General features: G+C 29.6%; 2 protein-coding genes across 2 annotated transcripts; one reads left to right on the top strand and one right to left on the bottom strand.

Moving 5' to 3' along the window:
- Nucleotides 6,279-7,524, top strand: LOC109348668 (transcription repressor OFP5). Its single transcript, XM_019589184.1, has 2 exons — nt 6,279-6,551; nt 6,603-7,524. The coding sequence occupies exons 1-2, from the start codon at nt 6,404-6,406 to the stop codon at nt 7,469-7,471; spliced, it is 1,017 nt and encodes a 338-aa protein (XP_019444729.1). The 5' UTR covers nt 6,279-6,403; the 3' UTR covers nt 7,472-7,524.
- On the bottom strand, nt 16,194-18,576 carry LOC109348657 (heat stress transcription factor A-4a). The gene is made up of 2 exons (XM_019589174.1): nt 17,785-18,576; nt 16,194-17,669 (listed from the first exon to the last, which is right to left on the bottom strand). The coding sequence occupies exons 1-2, from the start codon at nt 17,998-18,000 to the stop codon at nt 16,725-16,727; spliced, it is 1,161 nt and encodes a 386-aa protein (XP_019444719.1). The 5' UTR covers nt 18,001-18,576; the 3' UTR covers nt 16,194-16,724.

The raw sequence follows: 25,016 nt of genomic DNA, 5'->3' as shown, positions 1-25,016 counted from the left end.
AAAGAATACTGACTTATAATTTTAAAATATTTCAATTCTATCCTGACCAGTAATTTACATTTTCCAACTTACTTTCTATCATCTCTAAAATTGGTTTATCATATTATCTATTTTAAATTAAATGTAAATTATTTTTTAATAATTAATTGTATATTTTTACGATTTTAGTATATGTGGTTTCTATTTATGAAATATTAATTTTTTTGAGTTAAGAAATATGGGTTGAACATTGTTTGTCAAAAAGCTAGCATGTCTTATACATTAATTACTTATCAAAAAAACAATACAGGAAATTAGTACTTAGAAGAATAATTTTGTATTGTCATGTTTTATCCTTAAGTTAATTTTCAATTTAATTACAAATTGAATAAAAAATTAAAGGAATAAAAACTCAACTTTTAAGTGTGTAAGATTAATTTTAAAATTATAATTCATAATAAATTTTGTAGAGATTAATATATATATATATTTTTTTTGCCGATGTAAAGTTTTTAAAGATCAATACATTATTCATCAATTATGTGTATTACATTTCTCCAATAGTCAAAAGATAATTAATACATAAATATAGCATATGATGCATGATATGTAATAAACTTTTATATTGTCGATAGATATTAAACTTAATTTTATATCTTTTATTATTTTAAATCATTAATATTTTTTTTAATTTACAAATATATTATATTTATTTTATTGGATTACAAATTTGAGCATATAGATATCACAATACCTCCGGACATGAGAATAAATTTAATAAAAATAAGCATATTAATTATATTTTATTGTGCTATAATTTTAGAAATAGTTAAATAGGAATTATGATAATATATTAAATGTAAAAAAGAAGATATGGGATGTGACTTATACATTTTATGGATAAATCATTTTTTGATAAAACGGTGAAATATTTACACATCATGTGGATATTTATATACAATAGTATCTGACTTATTGTTCATTTATACTATTTATAGTTAAGAGACAATAATAAAACAATATAAATCACAATGATATAATTATAATATAAAAATAATTATATTAATTTTTTAGCTCCTCATAAAATAAAAACAAAAATTTTAATTGGCGAATAAAGAATGTGAATTGAAGAGTACTTTCTAGTAAGAGTATCCAAATACATATAGAGGACTAATTGTATACGTCACCTACACACACTTGGTGCACGCATCTTCTATTTGTGAGTCATCTTCCTTAACAATGTCAGAATCTAACATTTGGTGCATTCTTCCCTAGCAAAGTCTTCTCAATAATTAATAATTATTTCTCTCAAATATGAAATGATATCTGCCTTGGGCTCTACCCTTTAGCTTGTATATTTAAAAACAGGTCTCTCCTTTTGGCCATAATGCTCATAGGAGTATATCAGCTTCTGATATCTCCCCTGTATTTACTAATATTTATTGTCGGGAACTCTCTCTTGTATCAATAATAATAGATAAAAAATAGAAAAATAATGAATCATTAAATTTTTTAATTAACTTAGCATATTTTCAAAAATATGAGACATCATTTTATAAAATGATTTGGGATAATAAATTTATTGGAATAAGTCGAAGTTTAAAAAGGAAGATGTGGTTGCTCTTGCAATTGCCTGAAAATTGACAACAACAAACTTAGCAAAGACAAAGAGAGAATTCTACTTATTGTTTATAGATATTATAATAATGTTACTTCTCGTTAACTCCTTTCTCTTTAAAAGGTTTGAAACCGATCTCAATTGTAAACACAATTCTTATTATAGTGTCGTTCATATCATAAAATAATAAGTTCTCTATGTCATTTGATGCTCTACCATACGATGAAAAATCTTAATAGTGGGAGATTTTATATACTTAAAAGATATATAATATATACTAAAGATGATGAATATTATCATCATATATTGTCAAGATCTTTTATGTCAAATCATTAAGAAAAATATAGATAAAACTATAGCAGAAGTGTACCTTAATGTATTTATAGAGAATATGATAAATAAACTTTATGTTATCCTTCATGATGTATCCACCAACTCAATATCATATGTCCTTGTATTCAAATGCATGTTTATAGTAGAACATGTAGGTTATTTGACATTCCAATTATAGATCACCCTTAGCCTTAGTTTCTCCTCTAATGAGATGAAGAGAATAAATTATGTTATGGTTCATATTGTTTTGTGTTAAGATGTTGTCTACAATTGGGGATCACAACCCCTATTTATAAGACAAACATTCCCTTTAATTAAGGGTGATGCATTTTCAATTTTCTTATTTTTGCCTATAGGTATCTACGCAATAATTTTTATGACAATTATGTCTATAGCCACATACTTTACTTGAATTAAATCACTTTAATTTGATTACATAAAATAATGACCCTAAACACATTTAAACATTACACGTGTGATCCAAAATTCCTTACAGGAAATCATTCAAACTTTGTTTTATTTGAGATTCTATGTATGAGAAATGTTTTAGACTTCTTGTTCTTACATTCATGCCATTGTCGAGCTAGGTTTACGATTTTCAGACTTCGCATAAAAAGATAGAAAGTTTTATGGTTTGCAAATAAGGATTTTTTTTTTTTCATTTTAATTTAGTTACGGGTTGAATCTATCGAGTTAACATGTTGAATAAATACATTGAAAGATCAAGATAAGTAAATCTTTATCTAATTAACTTTATTGACATTGTACTCGGATCAAAATGTCTAAATAGTTTTGGATCTTTGAACTTTCAACTTCATCGCTTCAGGTTCAGCTCCTTGATTAGTTTAGTGCGAACAAAAGAATGTTTGATTTTCAAATGAAATAGTTTCAATTTTTCAAAATTTTACTTTGCAGTTAATTGTCTAGTGATCAAACAATACATGTAGCTTTCGTAGTTGCATGAAAGATGACTACAAATGTTTCTAATGACTTTAACCATCTTCAAGACCAACATTAGGATCAATTGGTCAGCACTTCTCAACAAAATGTTCAGTAATTGGCTAAAATAAATTTACTTTGTAAATATTTATACACAATCAATATATTATTTTATTTAGATTATTTTTTGAAGAGTCAATGATAATTAAATATATTAAATACAATTATATAAAACTTATATACATCCGGTCCATATATTTCTTTTTCTGAAATGGCTTTGAGTTGTTCTTCCAACTCCTTGACTTGTCCTTTATCACAAATGTTAATGTGATATTAACTTGATGAGGAAGGATCATAGCTAGAATGCCTTATATTTAGGAAGTGAGAATGGACCCACTTTGCCATTTTAATTAAATAATTTAGGAGAAAGTGCAAGGAAAACTTCCCTTCTTGAATAATAAAACTGGTGGAGGAAATTAGATTTCTTTCAAGTGTGCCTATTCATGTGCTGAGTTGAACATTTTCGTCAATAATCAATTAGAAGCTTTTGAGTTAAGCAAAATGATTTGCATGTATTTGTAGTCTACACTATTCGTGTAAAGATCTATATATAACTAATATTACCATATTACTTTTTTGAAGAGTCAGTGATAATTAAAAGTGAATGATAAAACTGGTAATGAAGGAAAATCATTTCTCATTTAATATAAGTTAATGAGAAATGTCTTCATCAAGTCATATTGTAAATGATCATCATAATTTTTTTTTGGTATTACCAATGATATTTTTTCATCTTTTTGATTAAGTGATAAGTCTCTTTCGAAATTCATAATTACCCCTCCCAATAAGTAATACTTCCAAAAATTGAATCCATAACCTTTTTATTATTTTAGGAATCTAGCGAGGTCTTATTGTAAGAATATAAGAATTTATTGTGTATTGATGAAAATGAAATAGCTTCCAAATAGATTATGGGCCCAAAAGGCTATTCTGTACTTTGCTGATGGTATGGGTCAACTGCTAAAATAGGACATGAAATAATCTAGTTGATGACATTTGTGGTTAGGAGAAAATTATTTTCACCCTAAATTTAATTATATGAAACTTTGAAGTCAAGAATAAAATTGAGGGTTTTAAATAAATTATGATTAAGAAATAAAATGAGCGATTAATTAAGTAATATTTTAAAATAAGTTTTGAAAAAAATATCATACAAATCGTGACAATATAAAATACAATTTATTTTCAGACTCGATTATGATCATTTATTGAGGACTCGAATCCAACATATTATTTAGTCATCTTCTTAATGAATACTAAAATGTCTCATACTTTTCTCAGTATACTCTTATTTTAATTATATATCAACTATACCATAAATAATATCATTAAGACCAATAAATTTTAAACAGATTTACGTTTGGAGTAATAATAATTCACTAACATAATGAATTATAATTAGTTGCATAAAGTAAAACATTTGGGCCCCTTAGTTATGGGTCATACACTGTGGACTAGTCACACCCTCTAACGGGCCAACCTTACACTAGTGCAATAATGTGGAAACTCCAATATTATGTTGGTGATTGTGGATTATAATTTAAAAACAGCTTATTTCACTGAAGGGAAAAGGATGGTTAAGTTAGGAAACTGCAATGAAATAAAGGCAGAAAAAGCAAAAGATGAAATGCAGATTTTGCTCTCCAGGATGACAATAGAGAAAGTCACTTCCACTCTCATCAGAAAATCCAAAAAGAAACTGATAAGTTCTTTCTCTACAAAAACAGTTGAGTGCTATATTGGTGCCTGTGTCCATGGATTGTTGGAACAACAATTCAAATTGGCTACAATATAAATATTAGGATGAAGTATCTCGTGATATAAGGAGATAAATTAGGTTATATCTATCTATAATATGTTGACACGTCAGCAATATTTTAAGGAAAAAAGATATATAATATTTGATGAAAGAAGGAATTAGATATATGTCATATTTTTAGTAAAATGAAGAGATAACTTATCTCTTGATATAAGAATATATATTATTCTTCATAAATATTAGCCTTATAATTTACAACTACTTTCTGAACAAGGCCAATACTTAAGTGGAAAGTAGCTGTTTAATAAACTTACCTGCAGTTAATACAGTTATTGTTATGATTGTTGCTGCAATAAACTGAATAAAGTTACATGCAACCTCTTCTATGTTAGTGTCATTCGAATGAAACTTGTGGAATGTACTGGTTTCATAAACAAAATGTTTTCTCAACTCCTCTTGATGTTTTGTATAGGACAGTTATTGATGCTCCAAATAATCAAGTGTTTGGTAACTACATGAGTGTGTTGAAAAATAGGTCATAAGCTAGTCAACTAAACCAAAAAATAAGCTATTTTATGATATTTGGTAAATGATCTCATTTGATAAAGTTACTTTGTTATGAGTTCATATTTGATAAGTTAGTATAGGTATATAGTTTAACTTATAAGCTAGGAGTTACATAATTGTTAGGAAATAATTTTGATTTCATCAAATAGTTTATGAACTTTTAGTTTGTTATATATACACTTCCAAGTTCCAACTAGCTTATTAATAGTTTGCGCAAGAGCCCTAAGTTGTTTTCTGCCACTATTATGGATAAAAAAAAAAAAATACTAATTTTACACTGGACTTTTGGATATTAAGGGTGTAATTAATTTGTTTTATGGTGAGAGACAACATGTAACAATTTTAGTGGAAAAGATACAAAAATTTGTCCCCTAATTTAGTCGGGATAAAAAACCGGACTTTTGTACTATTACATGAGGATGTCTCATTCAATATGTAAGTATTTTTACATAATTAAATAAGAGACAAATTTTGTTATCTTGTGTTGTCTCTTATCACTCATAACATCAGATACACATTTAAGATTTTATGATAAAAATAAGCAAACCCTTGTGTCAAATCTAAGTAAAAGAATTTGAATTGGGTGCATAATCATTTACTTATATTAATATAATCACGACTTAAATCATGACCCAATGTGTATATATAATTAAAAAAAGCATATCATAGAGAATTAGATGTCTTGTATCAAATATTTTTCTCAAATTCTGAAAATTAAAATATTATGAGTGATACTTTACTATATTTGATGGAAACTAATTTATATTAGTTTGATTCACATTTGAAACTTTTAAAAATCATTTTAATATTTTTAATTTGTGAGATATCAAATTAGTAAAGTTAAAAAATATAAGAGAGTGAAATTAGTATTTACTTTGAAAATAGTAAATTTTGAAAGAAAGAGGTCCCCTGTTTCTGTTTGGCCCAAATCTTTTTTATCAACACAGTAAAAGTGGGTAAAGTGGTGACAGAATTTAAGGGCGGGTATCTCTTTTGAAAACATACCAAACCAATACTAAATAAGAAACTCACATTCCTATTTAACTGTCCCACTAACTCCTACAACTCTCACACACATCTTCCACTTAACTTTTACACTTTCTCTTCCTCAACCAAATCAAAAGTTCCTCTCAAAACAGCAAAAAACAATGAAGTGGGGTGGTAAAAAACCTTCTTCAGCTTCACCACCTTCTTCTTATAAATCCTTTTTTCTCTCTCATTTTTCATGGCTATCAAAGTTCAAGCATATGAGAATAATCTCAGAGCCAAAACCTCCAAAACTGAAGCAGAATTCTCCATCTAATGGTAGGTTCTATGGAGGAGATGATGAACCTTTTTGGAGACTCTCATTTAGTGAAGACAAAGAGCATCATAACAAAACTGAAGAAGATATTACCAACCCATCAACAGTGTTATATAATTTGGAAGATGAGTTGAAGATGGAAAGGTTCAATGCTAAAAGAAATAGAACAAGACAATGCAGAGAAGAAAAAGATAGAAAATTTCCAAATGAAATAGAAGTTTCATTGGAGATTGATGAGTGTGATAGAGAAAAGGAACTTCGGTACTTGAAAAGAAGGTATGAGAGGAAAGTACAAAATGTTTTGGAAGAGAAACTCTTGAAATTTGAAAGAACAGAAGAGAAAGGTGAAAAGGGTACGCTGCAAAATGATTCACCTAGAACAATTTGTACACCAAGAACACATTTTAGAAGAAGTGAAGAAGCTTATGAGAAGAAACAAAGTGTTGAGTTGAATGCAAAAGTTAACAAACAAAAGCTATCAGTTAATTTGAGCAGAGAAATCCATAGGAGGAAAACAAAGCCTAGCTTCAAGGTAAGAGTAAATTCACCAAGAATGGCTTCCAAGGTTGAAATATGCAAAATTAAGGCTATAGAGGATATGAAGAAAGCTAGATTGAAAATGAAGAAAGAAGAGGAAACTTTGAAGGGAAAATCAAGCCTAGATCATAGCTTTGCTGTGGTGAAATGCTCGGTCGATCCGGGTCGAGATTTTAGAGACTCCATGATTGAGATGATCACTGAGAAGCAGATCAATAAGCCAGAAGAAATGGAAGAGCTTTTGGCATGTTATTTGACTTTGAATTCTAGTGAGTATCATGATCTCATTATCAAAGTGTTCAAGCAGGTTTGGTTGTATATGAACCAAGCTAGTTGGTGTGTTAAATCAAACAAGCCAATGAAGCAATGTTGTTAGGAAGATTTAGCAGAACTTATGAATAGTTAAATCTTGTTCTAGTTATGTTTTAATTTAACTTGGATTTCACTATTCTCTTCACAAAATTTGTATTCAATTCAACATATGTTGCATCAAGATTTCAACTAACTTCATGCTTTAAAATAAGTACATGCTACTAATAAGAGTTATTTTGTGCATGCAAATTTGCATTTATATACCAAGTTGTTTAAGTTAAATCATGATTATCCTTTTCAACTAAGGATGCTAGTAGGGTTGCAGCAATATCTTGTTCAGCACTGCTGAGAAGTGAAACTTCTTGAGGAAATAAAGAATCTAAAATTCTAAATGATAAAAAATGCCAAAAAAATAAGGAACAAATGATTAATTTAAGACATTACTTTTTTGTTACTGTGTACATGACTATGGTCATAGACAAAATTGTCCATGAAGTTGAAGAATGCCAAGTACAATAAATCATAGTCATACTAGGAATCAATACTCTTTGGTTCATGGTGGAAGTTCGGGTACAAATGAGTTCTTGAACGATGTTTACAAGATCGAGAGCAAATCGAGCTAATTTTGGTTTGAGAACAAATGAGTTATGGATCGATGCTTGTTCGAGAACAAATCGAGCTAATTTTATCAATTGATTTAAACGTACAAAATGCTCTGGTTTAATGAGTTAACATTAGTCTTTTTTTAATAAAGAGGGATGCTTATGATCAATAAGTTAGATTTGATTCAATATTATTCCCTACCTCCCCTTTTATTAATTGTGAAACCTCATAAACAATGATCTTAGATGTACAAACATCTTAAATTGTCTGTTTAGAATGTCCACATACATGTTCCAATTAGATCTTAATGTATGTACAACCAAATACTGTTTTTAGCAGACATCTTCAATTTTTGTACCAAATGTCATAAATTATGATAAATCCTAATGCTCTTCTGTCTTTGCGGGTGAGATGTAATATATCAGTCATCATTAATTAAAACTTGGATTAGGCTCAATGAGTAATGAATTTGGAACTTAATAAAAGAAATTTTCTTTTCTACCTTTCCTTGGCACTTGAATCTATTTGAATAAAGTAGTATGCCTTCCTCTAAAGGCACAAGATGCTTTATTTATCATCTAACAAAATCTTAATATCATTTTAAGACTTAAATATGCTTTTAGTCTTTGTAAGTTCACTCAATTTTGGTTTTAATCCCTAAAATATTTTTTTATCATTCTTTGTTTTTAAATGTTTCAAAGGTTTGATTTTAAACTCCACCATCAATATAGAAATGACTTAGCTAACAACATGATTATTAATGTGGTTAATATTTGATAATTAAACTTACCACTAAAATCAAATTTTGATAGAAAGGATAAGATCCTTTGAAAATAGGTTCAGAACAAAAAGAAAATGTCAATGGTTCGATTATTGGAAATGATACTTATTAGGAGAGACAGTCACAAACCTCGAAAGTGATTAGTTTCTTACCAAAAGGGTGAGGAATACCTTTATAGTACAAAAAAAGTAACAAAAACAAATCAAATATTTCTCTTATGTTTCATTGATTCACTATTTGGTAGGATAGTGGTAAGTTGTAACTAAATATAAGTGCAATAGGGTACTCTCTGCTCCATAGACATTTAGAACATGTATCCATTCTCTGTCCCATCACCTAATTACTTGAGATAATGGGTCAAATTTCATCTACAACTAAAGCAATTCTAAGACATTTATTTATGCCACATCTACACAATGCCAAAATAGTTAATTCCACATTTATGGCACATCTACACAATGCCAAATTAGGCAATGAAATATTGATTAATACCAAATATAACAATGCTAAGTTGGGTAATAATAGGTCACAAGTTACTTCTAAGACTAAAGCAATTCTACAAGTCAATCTGGTGGTTACTTGGGATAACTATCAAAAAGTAGAAGCAATAATAAAGTTACCTTACATGCTAAGGGCTCATAAATTGGTCCATCCACTTTAATCATGCTCCTAGTAGGTTTTACATCAAGGAATCAATTTTTCATTTACACTTTTGACACCTACCATTCCATAGATGAATGTATATATTGATCACATAACATAATCAGAACCAGCAAGATGCAAAATTTAATAAAAGAGTTTATCATTGCACTGACAGTGTAATAGATTTTTACATTGTCACTGCATCATTTAACATTCATATTCAATCACCATTAACTTTTAGAAAAAAGTAATACAAATGAGTGATGAATGATGCATTGACTGTGTATAAATCTTTACACTATCTGTGCATGGATATTACACTCGTATTTTTTACACAGTATATCATTCAAGTTTGTGTATAAATCTTTACACTATGTGTGCATAGATATTACACTCGCCCAAAGAAATGATATATGATGTACTGATAGTCCAAAAACACTTACAAGTTTGTGTTAAGATTTCATCTCAAAACCAATTGACAATAAGATGAGTAGTCCAACAAGTATTTACATCATGTCTAAGAGAATGAGATAGGCGATGTGGAATTTACTTCCCAACATGACCCCTCCAAACATGTCTCTCGGACGAGACAAAAGTTACCTTTGACCTATGATTAAAGGATATATTTTAGTCCATGACAACCGGGAAGAAGTTGGGCTCTGATTTTGATATCATGTCAATGTTCCATCTCAAAATCAATTGACATTAAGAAGAGTAGACCAACAAGTATTTAAACCATTTCTAAAGAAAATGAGATAAGCGATAAAAGACTTACTTTCCAAGCAATTTGTGAGTACATATTAGTTCTCTAATAAATTTTTAAAGCAATTATTTATTCATCCAAGCTTTCCCTGTAGCATTGTTTTCATAAATCTTGTATACCCTATAGCCATGGCTACCCATCCTAAAACATGGGCAATTTTTTAAGGGTATATCTTCTACATACAACCTGCATTGTTTTTCCTGCTGCTGCACTTGCATGCAAGCAAGTCTATAACTAGTAGTTATAACCAACACATTATCCCAAAACTCACAAATCATTAAAGAAGTTCCCATAGTTATCCTTTACATCTTGGAACTTTGAAACTTGAAACTAGGTCAGGTCCATCCATTTGATACTAGTTTGTACCCATTTCTCCCTCTCACGTAGACAAAGGCACAAAACATTTAACCAAGTTGGTAACATTAATTATTCATTTTTGTTGAGGTAATGTCATTCACAGTAAGGCTATACCAAGTGGGTCACACACTACAACCCTACTAGTATTAGTATAAGGAGTTGGACTCATCTTTAATACCGGACTGTCCTGTTAAAATGTGGTAAGAGCCATGAAAAGAAAGCTTCTTGATGAATCAAGAAGTGTATAAAAAAAAAGCTTAAAGAAACTTAAAGAAAGAAGAATGAGAAACAAAGATTGATAATATTCTCATTGAATGAATTGAATTGATTGGATTAGAAGTGAACCGATATGACTTATTTATAACTAAAATAAACCTAACTTGTTAATTCATAACTTTCTAACTAACTATCATCTTCCAAAATAACCTATCATATATCTTTAATATATCTGGTAGGAAAAAACATAGAAAAATATGAATTTTTTTATTAAAAATAAGTTAAAATTATACTAGTTAAAAATAAATTCTCACCATATATCACAATCTCATCCAATATTGAATTATTTAGTGTTACGGAAGATGTAAATTCTAGTATGTGCATAACTTAGGCTCCATATATGTTTTACATCTGGAAGCAAGGGTAACAGGTAATTACCCCCAAAATTGTGAAGAACAAATAAATCATTCTAACATTGAAACAAAGAAATCATGGACATTTAGCATGATGATTTTCCACCATTTCTATTTTGCTATGGCTACCATATTTTATTTTGGCATCAACAAAGGCTAAAGTCATTATTGACCCTTATCTATTGGAGTGGGTAAATGCAGAGGCAATAGAATTTTTTCTCTTCAAAGTCTTGGATATTATAGACACTACTGTATGCACTAAATAAATAGCACACACTATTCTAGAAATTATCGTATGGAATAGGAATAATAGTCTCAAACACATCCACACTATTAATTATGCATTTTTCAATTAAACTTTTATATATGTATATATAACTAATGATATAGATATGTGGTGTGGCCATTGGTCAATTACTACAATAATTCCTTCAACAATAATGTCTATGAACACTACTATTGGTGAGCATATGATAATCCATTCAAAAGGTGAGAATGAATGTCTATTTTTATAGAAAAATATTAGTAGGTTAATATTTCTAATATGTGAGACTCAACTTTCAAATTCCTTATCACTTAATTCCCTTAATTCCTTAAATTCTCTGTTCTAACTATGTTATGACTCCCTAATCTTTGTCTATTAATGTCATAGCCATAACTCTTACCAAAATACCCCTTTTAAGGATCAATTTGGTTGTATGTTTGTTTTTTTGGAAGAAAATAAATAAAAGAATCAGGACAACTTATGCTATGAAGTTCATGCCATGTGTGAGTCTGAAAAAGGGTTTAGGTGAATGGCCATATTTGCTGGTAATTATTACTCACATGAGTGATTAATTCTATCATAAAAATACCAATTACTTAAGAAAATATCTACCCTCTTAAATAATTATAAATCCTTTGTAAATAAAAGGGGAAATTAGATTGTCCTCTATTAGGGTTCAATTATCCTTGAAGACATGTTTTATGGGAAAAAATATAATGGTGGTTTGATCTAAATAATGCAGTGGCACAAAAGGTTAAAGATTGTTGATGTAAATTTCCAGAATCCAAAACAACCACCCTCCAATGTGATATGGAGAAAATTCAATTCTCAATTTAAGGAAGACCCTTTGGCATTGCAGGAATCAATTGCACTATTGCACTTAGTGGTTGAAAATAGTAATACAGTTGCCACACAGTCAAGAAAAATCACGCAGCTCTAAACAAGACCAACCATACTAACTGCTCTTGAAAATCATGGGGCCACAAACCAGATTCTATGCTCATTAAGTTTTAAAGCATGTAATCAGGAAACTCCAGATTATGTTCTTTTCCCAAGAAACACACTAGAAAAGAAAGGTTGTTATTCACTATAAAATTATGAATTCAAATCATGGAAAAATCTTTTTTGCTTTTGAAGATAAAGCTGTGTAAATTTACTCTCACCATACCCTATTAAATGGGAACCTCAGGCCCCCCTGAGCTATTCTTTTTGTAGAAAAGAAAGCAAATAGCTCAATAGCATATCATGAGCTATTCTTTCTGTACTACCAAATGTTCCCTTACTTATAAGTAAAAAATTAATCTATTCTAGGATATGTGACTATCCATCCCAATAGATTGGGGATCACATGTCCCCATTCTTGTCTTACATTATGTCCTTACCCAATTAAAAATGTCACTTCATTAAAAAGAAAAATCATAGAACAAAAATTAATATTTTCATATTATTTGATGATGATTGATTCGCAAGGGAGATGGGGACATGATTTTCTTGGAATGGAGATCCTAGTTCCTCCCAACAAGTGTCTCTACCGTGAATAGATTTCTTGACATTTTAGTCTTTTTGAGGATCTAGCGAGATCTTACCTCACTTGACAATTGTTAGTAATTAAGGATCTAAGTGGTACATATTTGTTTTTTTGTTAACTAATCCTTAGGTTCAAGTTCAGCTCATAGAGAAACCTGTAACTAGGAGAGCTAGTTTCACAATAGTGTGAATGTTCTCGGCTAGAACATAATTTCCGTATGTGAAGGATACATGTGGGATGTGGCTAGACCATAGAAACTAGATTTGCTGGTTTGGTCGGAGAACTACGAATCGGTTCGTGAATACTGATTCGCGGTGCTTTGGCGACTCAAAATGCTTTGATTCGCATATTGATACCCAATTCCAAGTGAACCACCATTAAAGATGTAATTTTTTTCATCCTTTAACTTCAAATCGTGACCAACCGAATACGAATGAGAAGCCATAGCAAAAAAATAGAGAAAGATGAGAAGATAGAAGAGGAGCTGCCATAGAGAAAGAACGAAAGAAGAAGAAGAAAGAAGAAGATAGAGGCGAGAAGAAAATGGAGGTTAAAGTTTGAATGAAATTAGTTTTGATAGTATTGAGCTTACTTAGATAACCCAAAAATACTTTAATGGACTCAAATTAAATAAAAGTATTTCTTTAACAAAAATATTGAATTATTTTTTCCTAAAAATTTCAATTTACTCATTCATTTAGTTTTCTTTAATAAAAAATATGCGTGAAAATAACCAAATTATTAAATCATATTAGATTATAAATGATCCAAATTAAATAAAAAAAATTTAAAATAAAATATTTAAATATGATAACGTACTGTGCACTTTGATAAGATAACGTACTGTTTATTACGTATCCGTACCGAAAAAACTGCGTAAATGATATGGGTTAGACAAAAAAAATTAATTTTGAAATTAAAATAAGGAAAAGTAGCGAAATGCAATAGCTAGTGGCAAAATTAGCTGAGTTGAGTCAATTAACAAATTAAGTGCACATCATGACATATCATCCCATAGCAAAACGTTTTATTCCCAACTAAACAGTCTTTGCAATCAGTTCTGTTCTCAATCTTCAAAACTGAGAAAGAACAAAGTGATTGTATGGTTGAGGAATTAGCATGGACTATAAAAATTTCATAGCATATATATATTAAGCTTTTAAATACCATTAAGTTAGAGGTAAGTAGGACTTTTATAGCTCTTAGTATGTCCATTTTTTTATGTTAATTTTTACATAATAAACTTATTATTTTTTGTTGTAACTCACTTGTGTAGACGAGTACACATCACCTAATCTTTGCAATCGGTTCTGTTTTCAATCTTCAAAAGTGAGAAAGAACAAAGTGATTGTATGGTTGAGGGATCAGCATTACATACACTATAAAAATAGCTCCAAAAACATGATCATAATCACTTAGTATGTGGTTCTATGTAATACGGTTATGTTTTACACTTTATATTACTATTCACACATCAGAGAATCCAGCAGATATACTTACCAAGCCACTTCCGAATACCAAGTTCCAACTTTGCTTGGACTTGGTTGGTCTCTACAGCACTTGAGTGCCCTTCGGGGCATTATTTGGCGATGAGCAACTTATCAAATTCGAGCCAAGGTGGAGATTGTTAGATGCCTCTCATTGCTATGCCTTAAAAGAATTTTATGACAATTTTATGGCTCTCTTTAAGGGCATTTTATGTCACTTTTATGGCTTTGTTTCCAAGCATCCAATGCTTCATATCCAAGATACCAAGACTTTGCTTGCCTATAAAAGGACACATATAGAGAGCTTCAAAATCATCTTCACAACACACAACATCTCTTTCATTTACACATATATTGTGAGTGCATTCTTGGTGAGAATTCTTGTTCCATTTGAGAGAGTATTTGTGAGAAAAATATTGTCATTTGTCCTCATCATTATAAGAGGATTTCTTGTACTCTTCTTTTTTACATAGTGGAATTTTGCTCTTGATCGCCCGTGGTTTTTTTCCTCTCACACTGAGGGGTTTTTCCACGTTAAATCTTGTGTGTTATTTTCTTTATCCTTTACTTGCTTCTCTTTTGTTCTCAATTGATTCAATTATGTGCTTCCGCATTGTGCTCTAACCTTAACAATGATGATAATCACTTAGTATGTGGTTCTATGTAATACGGTTATGTTTTACACTTTATATTACCCTGTTAAATATGAGTACGTTAAGAGTATAGTAAGATGTCTTTAACTCCCTATATAATTGTTCGCCATAAAAAAATATCACATGTAAAATTATTTCTTTTTTGTAATTCATTCATTTAGACGAGTGCATATCGCCGATTACTCTTTTCTTTTTTTTCTTTAACTTCAATTGTATGTGAAAATTTAGTTCGTTCTTTATAGATATCTAATTTGCAAAAAAAATCACAAATTAGTATGTAAAAACTAATTCACAGTTCTTTACCAAACTAGGTAATTGTATTTCAATGTACATGAGCACCACATAGACCATGTATTAACTTACAAAAAAGTTGAGAAAAAATAATTTGCATAAATACATGTAAGATCACAAGCACCTTACTTCCATTGCACGTAATTCATAAGTAAAACATAATCTATAATACATTGGCATGCACACAATGAAAAATGGGACAATGCAGGTAGCAAAATCTTGTCTCTCCCCCTCCTTCTCTTTAACTTATTCGTGATAGGCTTTTTATTTAATTAGATAACCCCTCTTTATTTCTCTTCTGATGAAACTGAGAAGATATTCTCCAAGTTAGGAATGATCAGGTCAAAAACTTGGTTATCAACTAGCAAGACCTAAATGTAAAGCAATATGCATCATATTTCTAATCACTGGTTCAACATTTGAAAATATAAAGGATTTTCCATGAATTCATGAGAGTCTTTCCGAAGTACAAAGGTCACACCAGTGATTTAAATTACGGACTGCTTCAGTGATTTAAATTGTGGACTGTGTTACATGATGCAACTGTAATATTGCAGTTGTGGTGACCGCCATAACGGCATCACACTACAATTGCAGTGTGATACCGAATCACACTGATGTGGCCGTAGTGCAACCCCATTGGACCGCATGTGAGACTCAAAAACATATTTTTAATTAAAAAATAAATCGCATCCAACAATCGCAATTGCAGTAAGCGCAACCGGGACGTAACCACAATTTAAAACATTGCATCACACTATCATTAAATTCATGTGAAGAAGTGAACTTTCCATTCTCATTTGCATACCAGCATAGGCATGCATCATCTAAAATACTGTTGATGTTCATGGTTTCAAATTGCATGCTGCATCACTTGATGCTGCCAAAAATATTGTGCTTGCAGTACTCCATCCACACACACAAAACCGCTGAAGAAGAATGGCAACAAAAGGAATATGCAAGTAGCTTCGGTCTTATGGTAAAGTAACACCAGGACGGACCGAAGGGGAAAAAAGTGGATATAACTATACTGGGCTTTTAAGTTCTGGTTGCGGTCACAAATGCATAGCAATATTGCAGCCGCGTGATGCAGTATGTGATTTAAAACCTTGAATCATATCACAGTTCATCACAGGCAGGAATTGGCATACTCAAAATTGCATTATGTATAATAATTGACTAAAATCAATGGAGGATACAAACATTCTTCTCAACCAAAATATGGATTATGTATTTATTTCAGAGAAAACCATGCATACCTAGAGTTATTACACGTGACTAAGGGACATCACAAGTAAGAAGAAACAATCAATTGCTACTAAGTTTTCTCTGCTTGACCAACATGCCCAATCTGTTCTGGAAGACTATTTGTGATCCGCGTGTTCCACCAAAATTTTCCTTCATTCTTTCTGCCATCGTAATCCTTTCTTTCTGATTGCACTTCCTGAGCTTCCGATGAACCAGGATTCTCTGTCAAGAATTGTTCCCAGAATACATCATTAACACCGGTTGTCACAATGGTTGTTCTTGCAGATTGTTCTTTTAATGCAACTGGCTCAGAGTTCATATCGATTCCAGAAGGCTTAGGCTGAACTTCAACATCTAGTTTCTCACTAGATATAGATGGACTAACAGCACAAATTGTAGATTCATCAATATCCATGTTAGAATGAACATGAACGAAGGTATCACCAACCACATGTGCAATATTCTCCCAAACTACCAAGGATGACTCAAGTTGATCCAAGCGCTCCATGTTTAATGCCAAACTAGAGGTACTTTCTGCATTTTCTCTGATTCGGGAAGTTTCAACGGCATCTTCCATGCTAGCCTCATCACTAAAGTAGCTACTTCTTGGCACTCTTCGTTTTCTATCAACGGATTCTGTTAGTGACAAGAGATTTAAGGCATTCCCAGGTTTCTGCAATACTTCAGAAACAAAAGAGACCATCTTTTGTTGCGCCTGTTCCAATTTTCCCAGATGATCTTTTGAGCAATGTAATTGTATCTCATAAGTTTGTAACTCATGTTCATATCTTCGTAATTCCATAAGAAGTAGTTCTTTATCTTGTTTAAGCTTATCTATCTCATTTTTTAAGCTCTGTCTTTCTGATTCCATTAACGGAACATGTGTTTGGAGATTTTGTAAAGAGTGGCTATGCACTGGCTTTCTTCTATGGATATTCTTCATATGATGTGGTTGCCCTCTCACAAAATAGTCATTCGCAAATTCCCATTGTTCGGGGTCAACTTTTCTAAAACCCTATTCAAAATCGAAACCATGAATCACATCAAGCAATCAAAAACAAAAAAGGGAAATAAAAAACAAAACAAGCATTTACATCAACGATAGAAAAATCGAAATTGAGTTCACTTACATATGTATTCAGCTGCCTGATAAAACTTGAGAAGTTATTGTGCTTAAAGAATTTCGGCAGCAAATCCCTCGAGAACTCCAGAGGATTCCACACAATGAAACTTTTACTATTGGCACTCCAGGAAACAATTGAATCTGATGAAGGATCATCGACCATCTCGTAAGTCTTCGCCAGGAAAGGCGGCAGGGAACCCGGAATTCCCTGAGCTTCATCCATCACTCAAACTCCAATTCCAATTCCTCAGTCACAAATCTCAGGCTCCCAAATTCAAAACAAACCAATACTCAAAATCCTTCAGATAACAAAAAAACAAAACCCAAATTCCCAAAATAAAATAAAAATCCTCAAATCTGACTAAGACAAAACCCAAAAAAAAAACCACTTACACCCTAATCAAAATATTTTATACTCAATAATTCCCAAAACCCTATATGTCCATTCGCCAAAAAACAGAAAACAATAAACAGCATAACCTATGAAATCATCAAAATCACATTACAAAACAAGGTTTCAGCTTCCTCTTCTGTTACCTACACATACCCATATGAGAAAATTTCACTTTCTGTTCATATTTGACAAAAAAGAAAACCTTTTTGTTCCCATGATGGGGAAAATTGGGGAAGCTTGCAGGTAAAGTAACAATAATTGAAGAATTGAATCAAAGTGAAAGTAAAAGAATAATGATTTTGTTGATGGTTGTTGTCCTTGGTTTATCAGAGCTTCCAATTTTGGGATGGTTGAAGCGCCTTTACAATTTATCTTTTGGGTTATTGTTATTACTTTCCCTCTTTCAATGTACTTCAACTTGTTGCGGTGGGTCAAGGCATGTTTGATTTTGGGGGTTATATAAAAAGAAGAATGGAAGCTATGCACTCAACTTCCTTATGATATATTTGCAGTTTAAAAAATGTGAGTAAAGTATATTAAAATTTTATGAGTTTCAATGAAATTATATAAATAATTTTTAATTTTTTATATCATATATAAGTGTAATTTTTTAAGTAAAAATGTGAAATGTAAATAAGTTAAACAAAACATAATATATTATGAAGATAAATTTAAATAGTATAAGAGTCAATATTTTTTTATTATTTTTATTCGTTACAAAATGTATCATTATTTCTAAGGATATATTGTGTAAATTATTCTTATGTCATATTTTATTAAACAAAAATATTGAAATATATACATTGTTATATTATTTAGAGATTTCTCAAAATATATCATATTTTCTTCAATTAGTTACACATATCACTATTTTTATTTAAAATATTATATTTATATCTTCTGTACGAGTGATCAATGTAATCATATGTATATAAATTAAAAAGGTGGTTTATATATAAAAAAGGAACTGTGGTTTCTATAATTTCATTCAAGGTGAATGTAATTTACTCTAAAAGTTTTTATATTGTTAATTATAGTGTCTGATTTTTTGTTGAACACTAGGTGTAGCACTTATTATAGTCATCACTACTTTTTTCTGTCAAACATCTTATTTATGCCCACTTTTGGGATGCATTAGTCATTGAATTAAATATATGGAGTTTGGGAGTGAATTGCAGATCACAAAAACAAAAGATAAAAACAGTAGATTAACATGAGAGAATCAAAGGGGATAACTTTCTCTTCCTTTTTTCATCTCCCGAGCTAAGTCTTCCTTCCCTTTTTTTACCATTTCATGATGTTCGTTCAAACGTATCACAAGGCATGCTAATGTGAGATGTATGTATGCATTTTTATGGTTTTCTTTTTATTAATTTTATTTATTTTAAAAATAAATATTTTAGTATTATTTTATATTTAAATAATATTAAATTGATTACTTTTTAATAAATAATAATAATAATAAATAATTTTTAACTAAACGAGTAATACCTAATTTTTTAAACTTGTTTTTATAAATGATAATAAATATGTTTTCTTTAATAAACAATGAGTATAAAATAAAAGAAATGTTTTCTCATCAATTTAAAAATACAAAAAAGTATAATCATATTAAGAATGAAGGAATGGTCGAGAGTATTCATGTTTTCCTCAACTCATCATTTGGACGGTTGCGTTACTCTGTTATGTTTCTTACAAATAAAATAATCAACCATTTTCTACCTATAACTATGTAATTTTGATTTGATATTACTCATAGGGATATTATGGGCAAAATATAATTTTGTTGGCACAAAAGCTAAAAAATTTTCTCTTCATAAATAAATAAAATAATCAAACTACTATACCATATTGTGTAGTTTGTATGATTAGTAAGAGTATCATCTAATATGAATAGACAATGAGCTAATATATTATCTGATTGTCAGCTGAATCTCAAATCCACATATCAAGTTTAAAGACCAATGGAATCAAGAAGTAGACATAAAGATGATTTTCTAAGTTTTGACCTCAACAACATAATGACTACTCCAACAAGTAATGTATATGGTGTTCAAAATCAAGACAAAAAAGCTAGCGAATTTACTTAGAGATATTTTTCAAGGGAGTCATATCTACAATGGTTGGTTGCATGGATGAAAGCACATAAAAATACTAGAGACAATAAAAGTAACGTACTCATCAATGTTCATTGATTTCCGCTCTAGGCCCTAGTGACCCTCCGTGATATTTGCTCATGTCAAGGCCAATAAATGAAGGTTCAACTAAACTTTGCTCCTACTTTTATTATTAGCTTGCATTGAATTCAACACTCATTCTATGGTAAATATTATAATTTAGAAAACATTTGGTGATTAACTTCTAATTGTTGTTACTCAAATTTTTACACTTGATTGCTTTAAAAAAATACATAGCAGTTTTTGATGTGATGGGCATCCAATGGACATGTCATTCTTCCAACATTGAATAAGTTGTATGTATGTAGTTACAGTTTAGCTAATTACTCGAGACAATTTTTGGTTAGTAATAATATTAAATATTTAGTATTTGACTCTTTAATTCTTTTTAAGAAAAACTTACCTTGTATATTGTGATATTTATGTGCTTATCTTTTTAAATAAAAAAATAAAAGAGGAAACAACTATATTGAATATATTGAGAAGAGTAATGATATATCTTTCTATTAAATCCCCATATTTAGAAGAAAATCACATATGTTACTTGTAAACCAATTGTTGATAAACAAAGTATCATTTTTTGACATATATCACTTTCTTGTGAGAGAGATGATTTAATAGGAGGATATATCATTTTTCTATGGAGAAATATCATATAGTTTTTTCTTGCAACATGAAATATAAAAAAGAATAGAAATATTTGATCAATTAATTATATAAAAATATAAAAAATATAGAAGGCTATAATCATATTAAGGTTCTAGAAAAAGTCATGAATATTTAATTATTTTTCTTAACTCATCATTTGGACGGTCACATTATATCGCTTCTATTACTAAAAGTAATTAAAATACACGACTAACAAATACTTTTCTACCTAGAATTGCACAATCTTGATTTTCTATTACTCATGAGATACGTAGAAGCAATACATAATTTTGTCAGACACAAAAATAAAAAGTAATTTTTCCTTTATAAATAAATAAAATAATCAAACAACTATTTGGTATAAAATAGTTCATGTGATTAATTAGAGCATCATCTAGTATATGGATGGACAGAGCACTAATATCTTCCCAATTCATAACCAACTCGGGAGTCCATATATCAAATTTAAAGATCAATGTGATCCAAAAGTGAGCATAAATATTAAAGTGAAAGAATAGTGAAGTATAGTTTTAGTCATTAATTTTAAACCTAGCTCATTTTAATTTATATTTTAAAAGTTATTGTTAAACCTTGAAATTATAATTTGCTAATATCATTATTTATCTTTCTTCTTTTTAACTAATGAAATCATTGTCTTCTGAATTATAACCTTACGATGGTTACCTATTGATTAAGATTGTTCATCACGTGTATAGATATAATATAAAAGCTATATTTATTTTGGTATTACTAAAAGTATTCTCTCACCTTGTATGTAAGAAATTAATCTCTTTCAGAATTTATGATTATCTCTTTTAACAAATGTCGTTCTAATGAATTGTACATTTGACCTTTTAGTCATTCTAGAGATCTAAAGTCTTATACCACTAGACCAACGTCTAAGTAGTAATATAAAAGCTATATGATATACAATAAGTAACACTCAAATTTCTCTTATATATATATATATATTGGCTAATTAGTTAGTCCTTCAAAAAATCAAATTGGTCACTTTAAGAACTTATTTGATAGGCATGCATCCATTTTCTATGTAGGATTAACTTGGTGGTCAATATATCTCTTGGAAATCCAAATTTTACTATATTATCTGATGAATTGTACCTAGCTTAACTACACTATCATCTAAATTTGTTGTTTAGCCAACCAATGATCATATAAGTATCTTGCATTTGGAGGAGTGTTATATCCATGAAATAATCTAAAATACCAATAAATGAAGAATTAAATAAAACAGTAAATTCACTTGATATTTTAATCATTTCCTTAATTAGATTTAAGAAACTTTAAAAAAATAGGTTAAAGTATATTCTAGTATATGAGGACAAGTTAGATTTGTCAACTTATAATAGATTAACATATCAACATATATTTAATAAAAGAACAAATATAATATTTAATGAAAGATCATATATGATAGATGTCACATTTTTATTGAACTGAGGATATAGCTTGTATCATATCTCCTGACATGAACATATATATTATTTTGTTTAAAAACTAGAATTAAGAGAATTTGTAAGTAGAAATATTAAAAAGGATTAGAATTATTCTTTCATTTGCCATATAACCTAACATTTCACTTAGGTTTTGTTTGAGAATATGATTTTGAAGGGTAAGGGAAAGAAATAGATGACTTTAGAAAAGCTCGCCTTTGTTTGGGAGTTGGATGAAGGAGATGTGAATGTTTTGGAGGATTTCTCAAGCCTTTTAAAACTCTTCATGTGTATATTTTCATAGTCCCCTTAATTTGGAGTTTTTCTGAAGACAAAATGTCAAAATACCTAAATACTTTTAGTAAAATTATATAATTATATATTATTGTCATTTTCTCATTCTTAAAGGAAAAATAAAAATTTTCTTACAATATTATCATTAGTTTATATTTCCATCTAAATTTCATACTCTCAAACAAGAGAGAATATTACCTTCCTTTCCTTTTCCATTTCTCTCTTCCTAACTTTTTGATCTTTTTCCTTTCCTTACTCTCACAACTCCAAACATATCTAGAGATAAAAAAAAAACTTGACTTGTGGGTACATGTTAAAATACTTACAACGGCTATCTGCAATAATAGCTTATGGTTGGGAACATGTTTTATGATACCCGCCTCGTGGGTACCCTCAAATTTATATATTTAGTTTTTAATTAAAGTTTTATATATTTATTATTATTTTAACATTATATATCATATACTTTATTATTATTTCATAATAAATTACACATATTTGACTACGATCATAAATTTATCATATAAATATCATATTATTCATGTAATACTTATTTTTATCATATAAAATTAAAAAATCGTTGGGTACTCACAAATACCATTACTCGCACAGTTACCCACAAATATTATGAGTTTGGGAACGAGAAAGCAGCCCACTCCCATTGCCATCCATAAACATGGATGGATATCGCATGTCTCAAATGGTGTCTCACTCGATGTTCCAGTCAATTAGAGTGCTCTATTTTATTACATTTTATTTTTAATTTTTTATCTTATCTATATTTTAATATATAATTGACTTGATATATGGAATGAGACACCATTGGAGACATGTGATTCTCATCTCATAAACATAGCTTTAGAGATGAAGATAAGGGGCAAGCAAGGCAATTCCGCTTTGTCCCTCCCAATTGTCCTGTTTATAAACATGAATATGTGTTTAGCTACAATTATTTAAGTAATTGCGACTCAAATTGAGGATAAGATTTTTTAAATCCTGGCTAACTAGGAAAAAGTTTGGTTATTTTTTTTATTGCATTAGTTACATTTTAGGATGTATTTGTCACACTTTCAAACATAGTAGTTAAAAAACAAATTTTCCATATATCCAATTATTTTTTATAAATATATATTTCTTTAAATATTTGTATAAATGTGCTTATAATTTACATCCGAATTCCTCTATCTTATACATACAATTTTAAACATAGTAGTTAAAAAACAAATTTTCCATATATCCAATTATTTTTTATAAATATATATTTATATAAATATTTGTATAAATGTGCATATAATTTATATCCGAATTCCTCTATCTTATACATTCAGGGTTGTCCCTAATTCCACTATCAAACTTGTTGTTTCAGCTGTGCATCACAAGCTAAATTTTTTTTTTCCTTTTCTCTTATTGTAGTCCTTCACCCCTTTAATATTCACCATTAAGGTTAGATAATCCAAAGTTGATTCGTCGTGGGCAATGTCTTGGGGAGTACATCTTCTATATCACATTTTGTGCCATAAAATATGATTGACAAAAAAATATTTTTAAATTAAAAAATTAATTATTCAGTATCTTTTTGACCAGTTACAACTTATGATACATTATTTGAAATAGAACATGTAGTCCAAATGTTTTCTTAATCACTTAGTACTAGTTGTAGTCGTTGGCCACCCACAGTAACTGCTTATCTTTGATCAACAATGGTCCCAATAGCAAAATAAGGTGTTCTTGGCACAATTTATGAAGTTTAATGGAGAATACATGCAATCACTAAAACACTAGTTAACAAGGAAAAAAGGAAATTTCGTATGAGTAAATGGTAAAATTAAAATGTTGTCAAATAAAAGTTTTGATTTTTCAAAACAAAATTATTAGTTTTTAAATTCTTTCCGAACACCCAAAAAAAAGTTCAAGCTTGGGGTCACGTGAGAGATAATGCTGACTAATTTATTATCGACATTTGCATAACATGTGGTTGGATGTTAGTTCCAGTGTTAAAGTTGAACTTTTAAGGGTTTTATGGGGTCTATAAATGGGACAAGGATATGTTGTCCCAAACTCTATCCCAGACTAATCTTATTCTGCCACGTCAATAAAAAAATTAAATATTTATAATTTTATCAATTTTGCTTTATTATAATTGATCAGGACATAGTTGGGAATATGGTTGGGGATAATAGATCCCCCATCCCTATACATGACTAAGAATCCTGGAATTAAGTTGTGGAGATGAATTCCAACATAGCTATCTAATCAGTTAAGTTAGACTTTT

Source organism: Lupinus angustifolius, chromosome LG01, assembly GCF_001865875.1.
Source record: "Lupinus angustifolius cultivar Tanjil chromosome LG01, LupAngTanjil_v1.0, whole genome shotgun sequence".
Lineage (NCBI taxonomy): Eukaryota > Viridiplantae > Streptophyta > Magnoliopsida > Fabales > Fabaceae > Lupinus > Lupinus angustifolius.
This window is presented reverse-complemented; position numbering and strand designations above follow the sequence as displayed.

Bases quoted from the DNA above. Each gene is read 5' to 3' on its own strand.
- LOC109348668 (XM_019589184.1), top strand. From the start codon at position 6,404: ATGAAGTGGGGTGGTAAAAAACCTTCTTCAGCTTCACCACCTTCTTCT. The intron at 6,552-6,602 runs CATCTAATGGTA...TTTGGAGACTCT, and splicing joins AAAACTGAAGCAGAATTCTC to CATTTAGTGAAGACAAAGAG.
- LOC109348657 (XM_019589174.1), bottom strand. From the start codon at position 18,000: ATGGATGAAGCTCAGGGAATTCCGGGTTCCCTGCCGCCTTTCCTGGCG. The intron at 17,670-17,784 runs GTAAGTGAACTC...GATTTTGAATAG, and splicing joins TCAGGCAGCTGAATACATAT to GGTTTTAGAAAAGTTGACCC.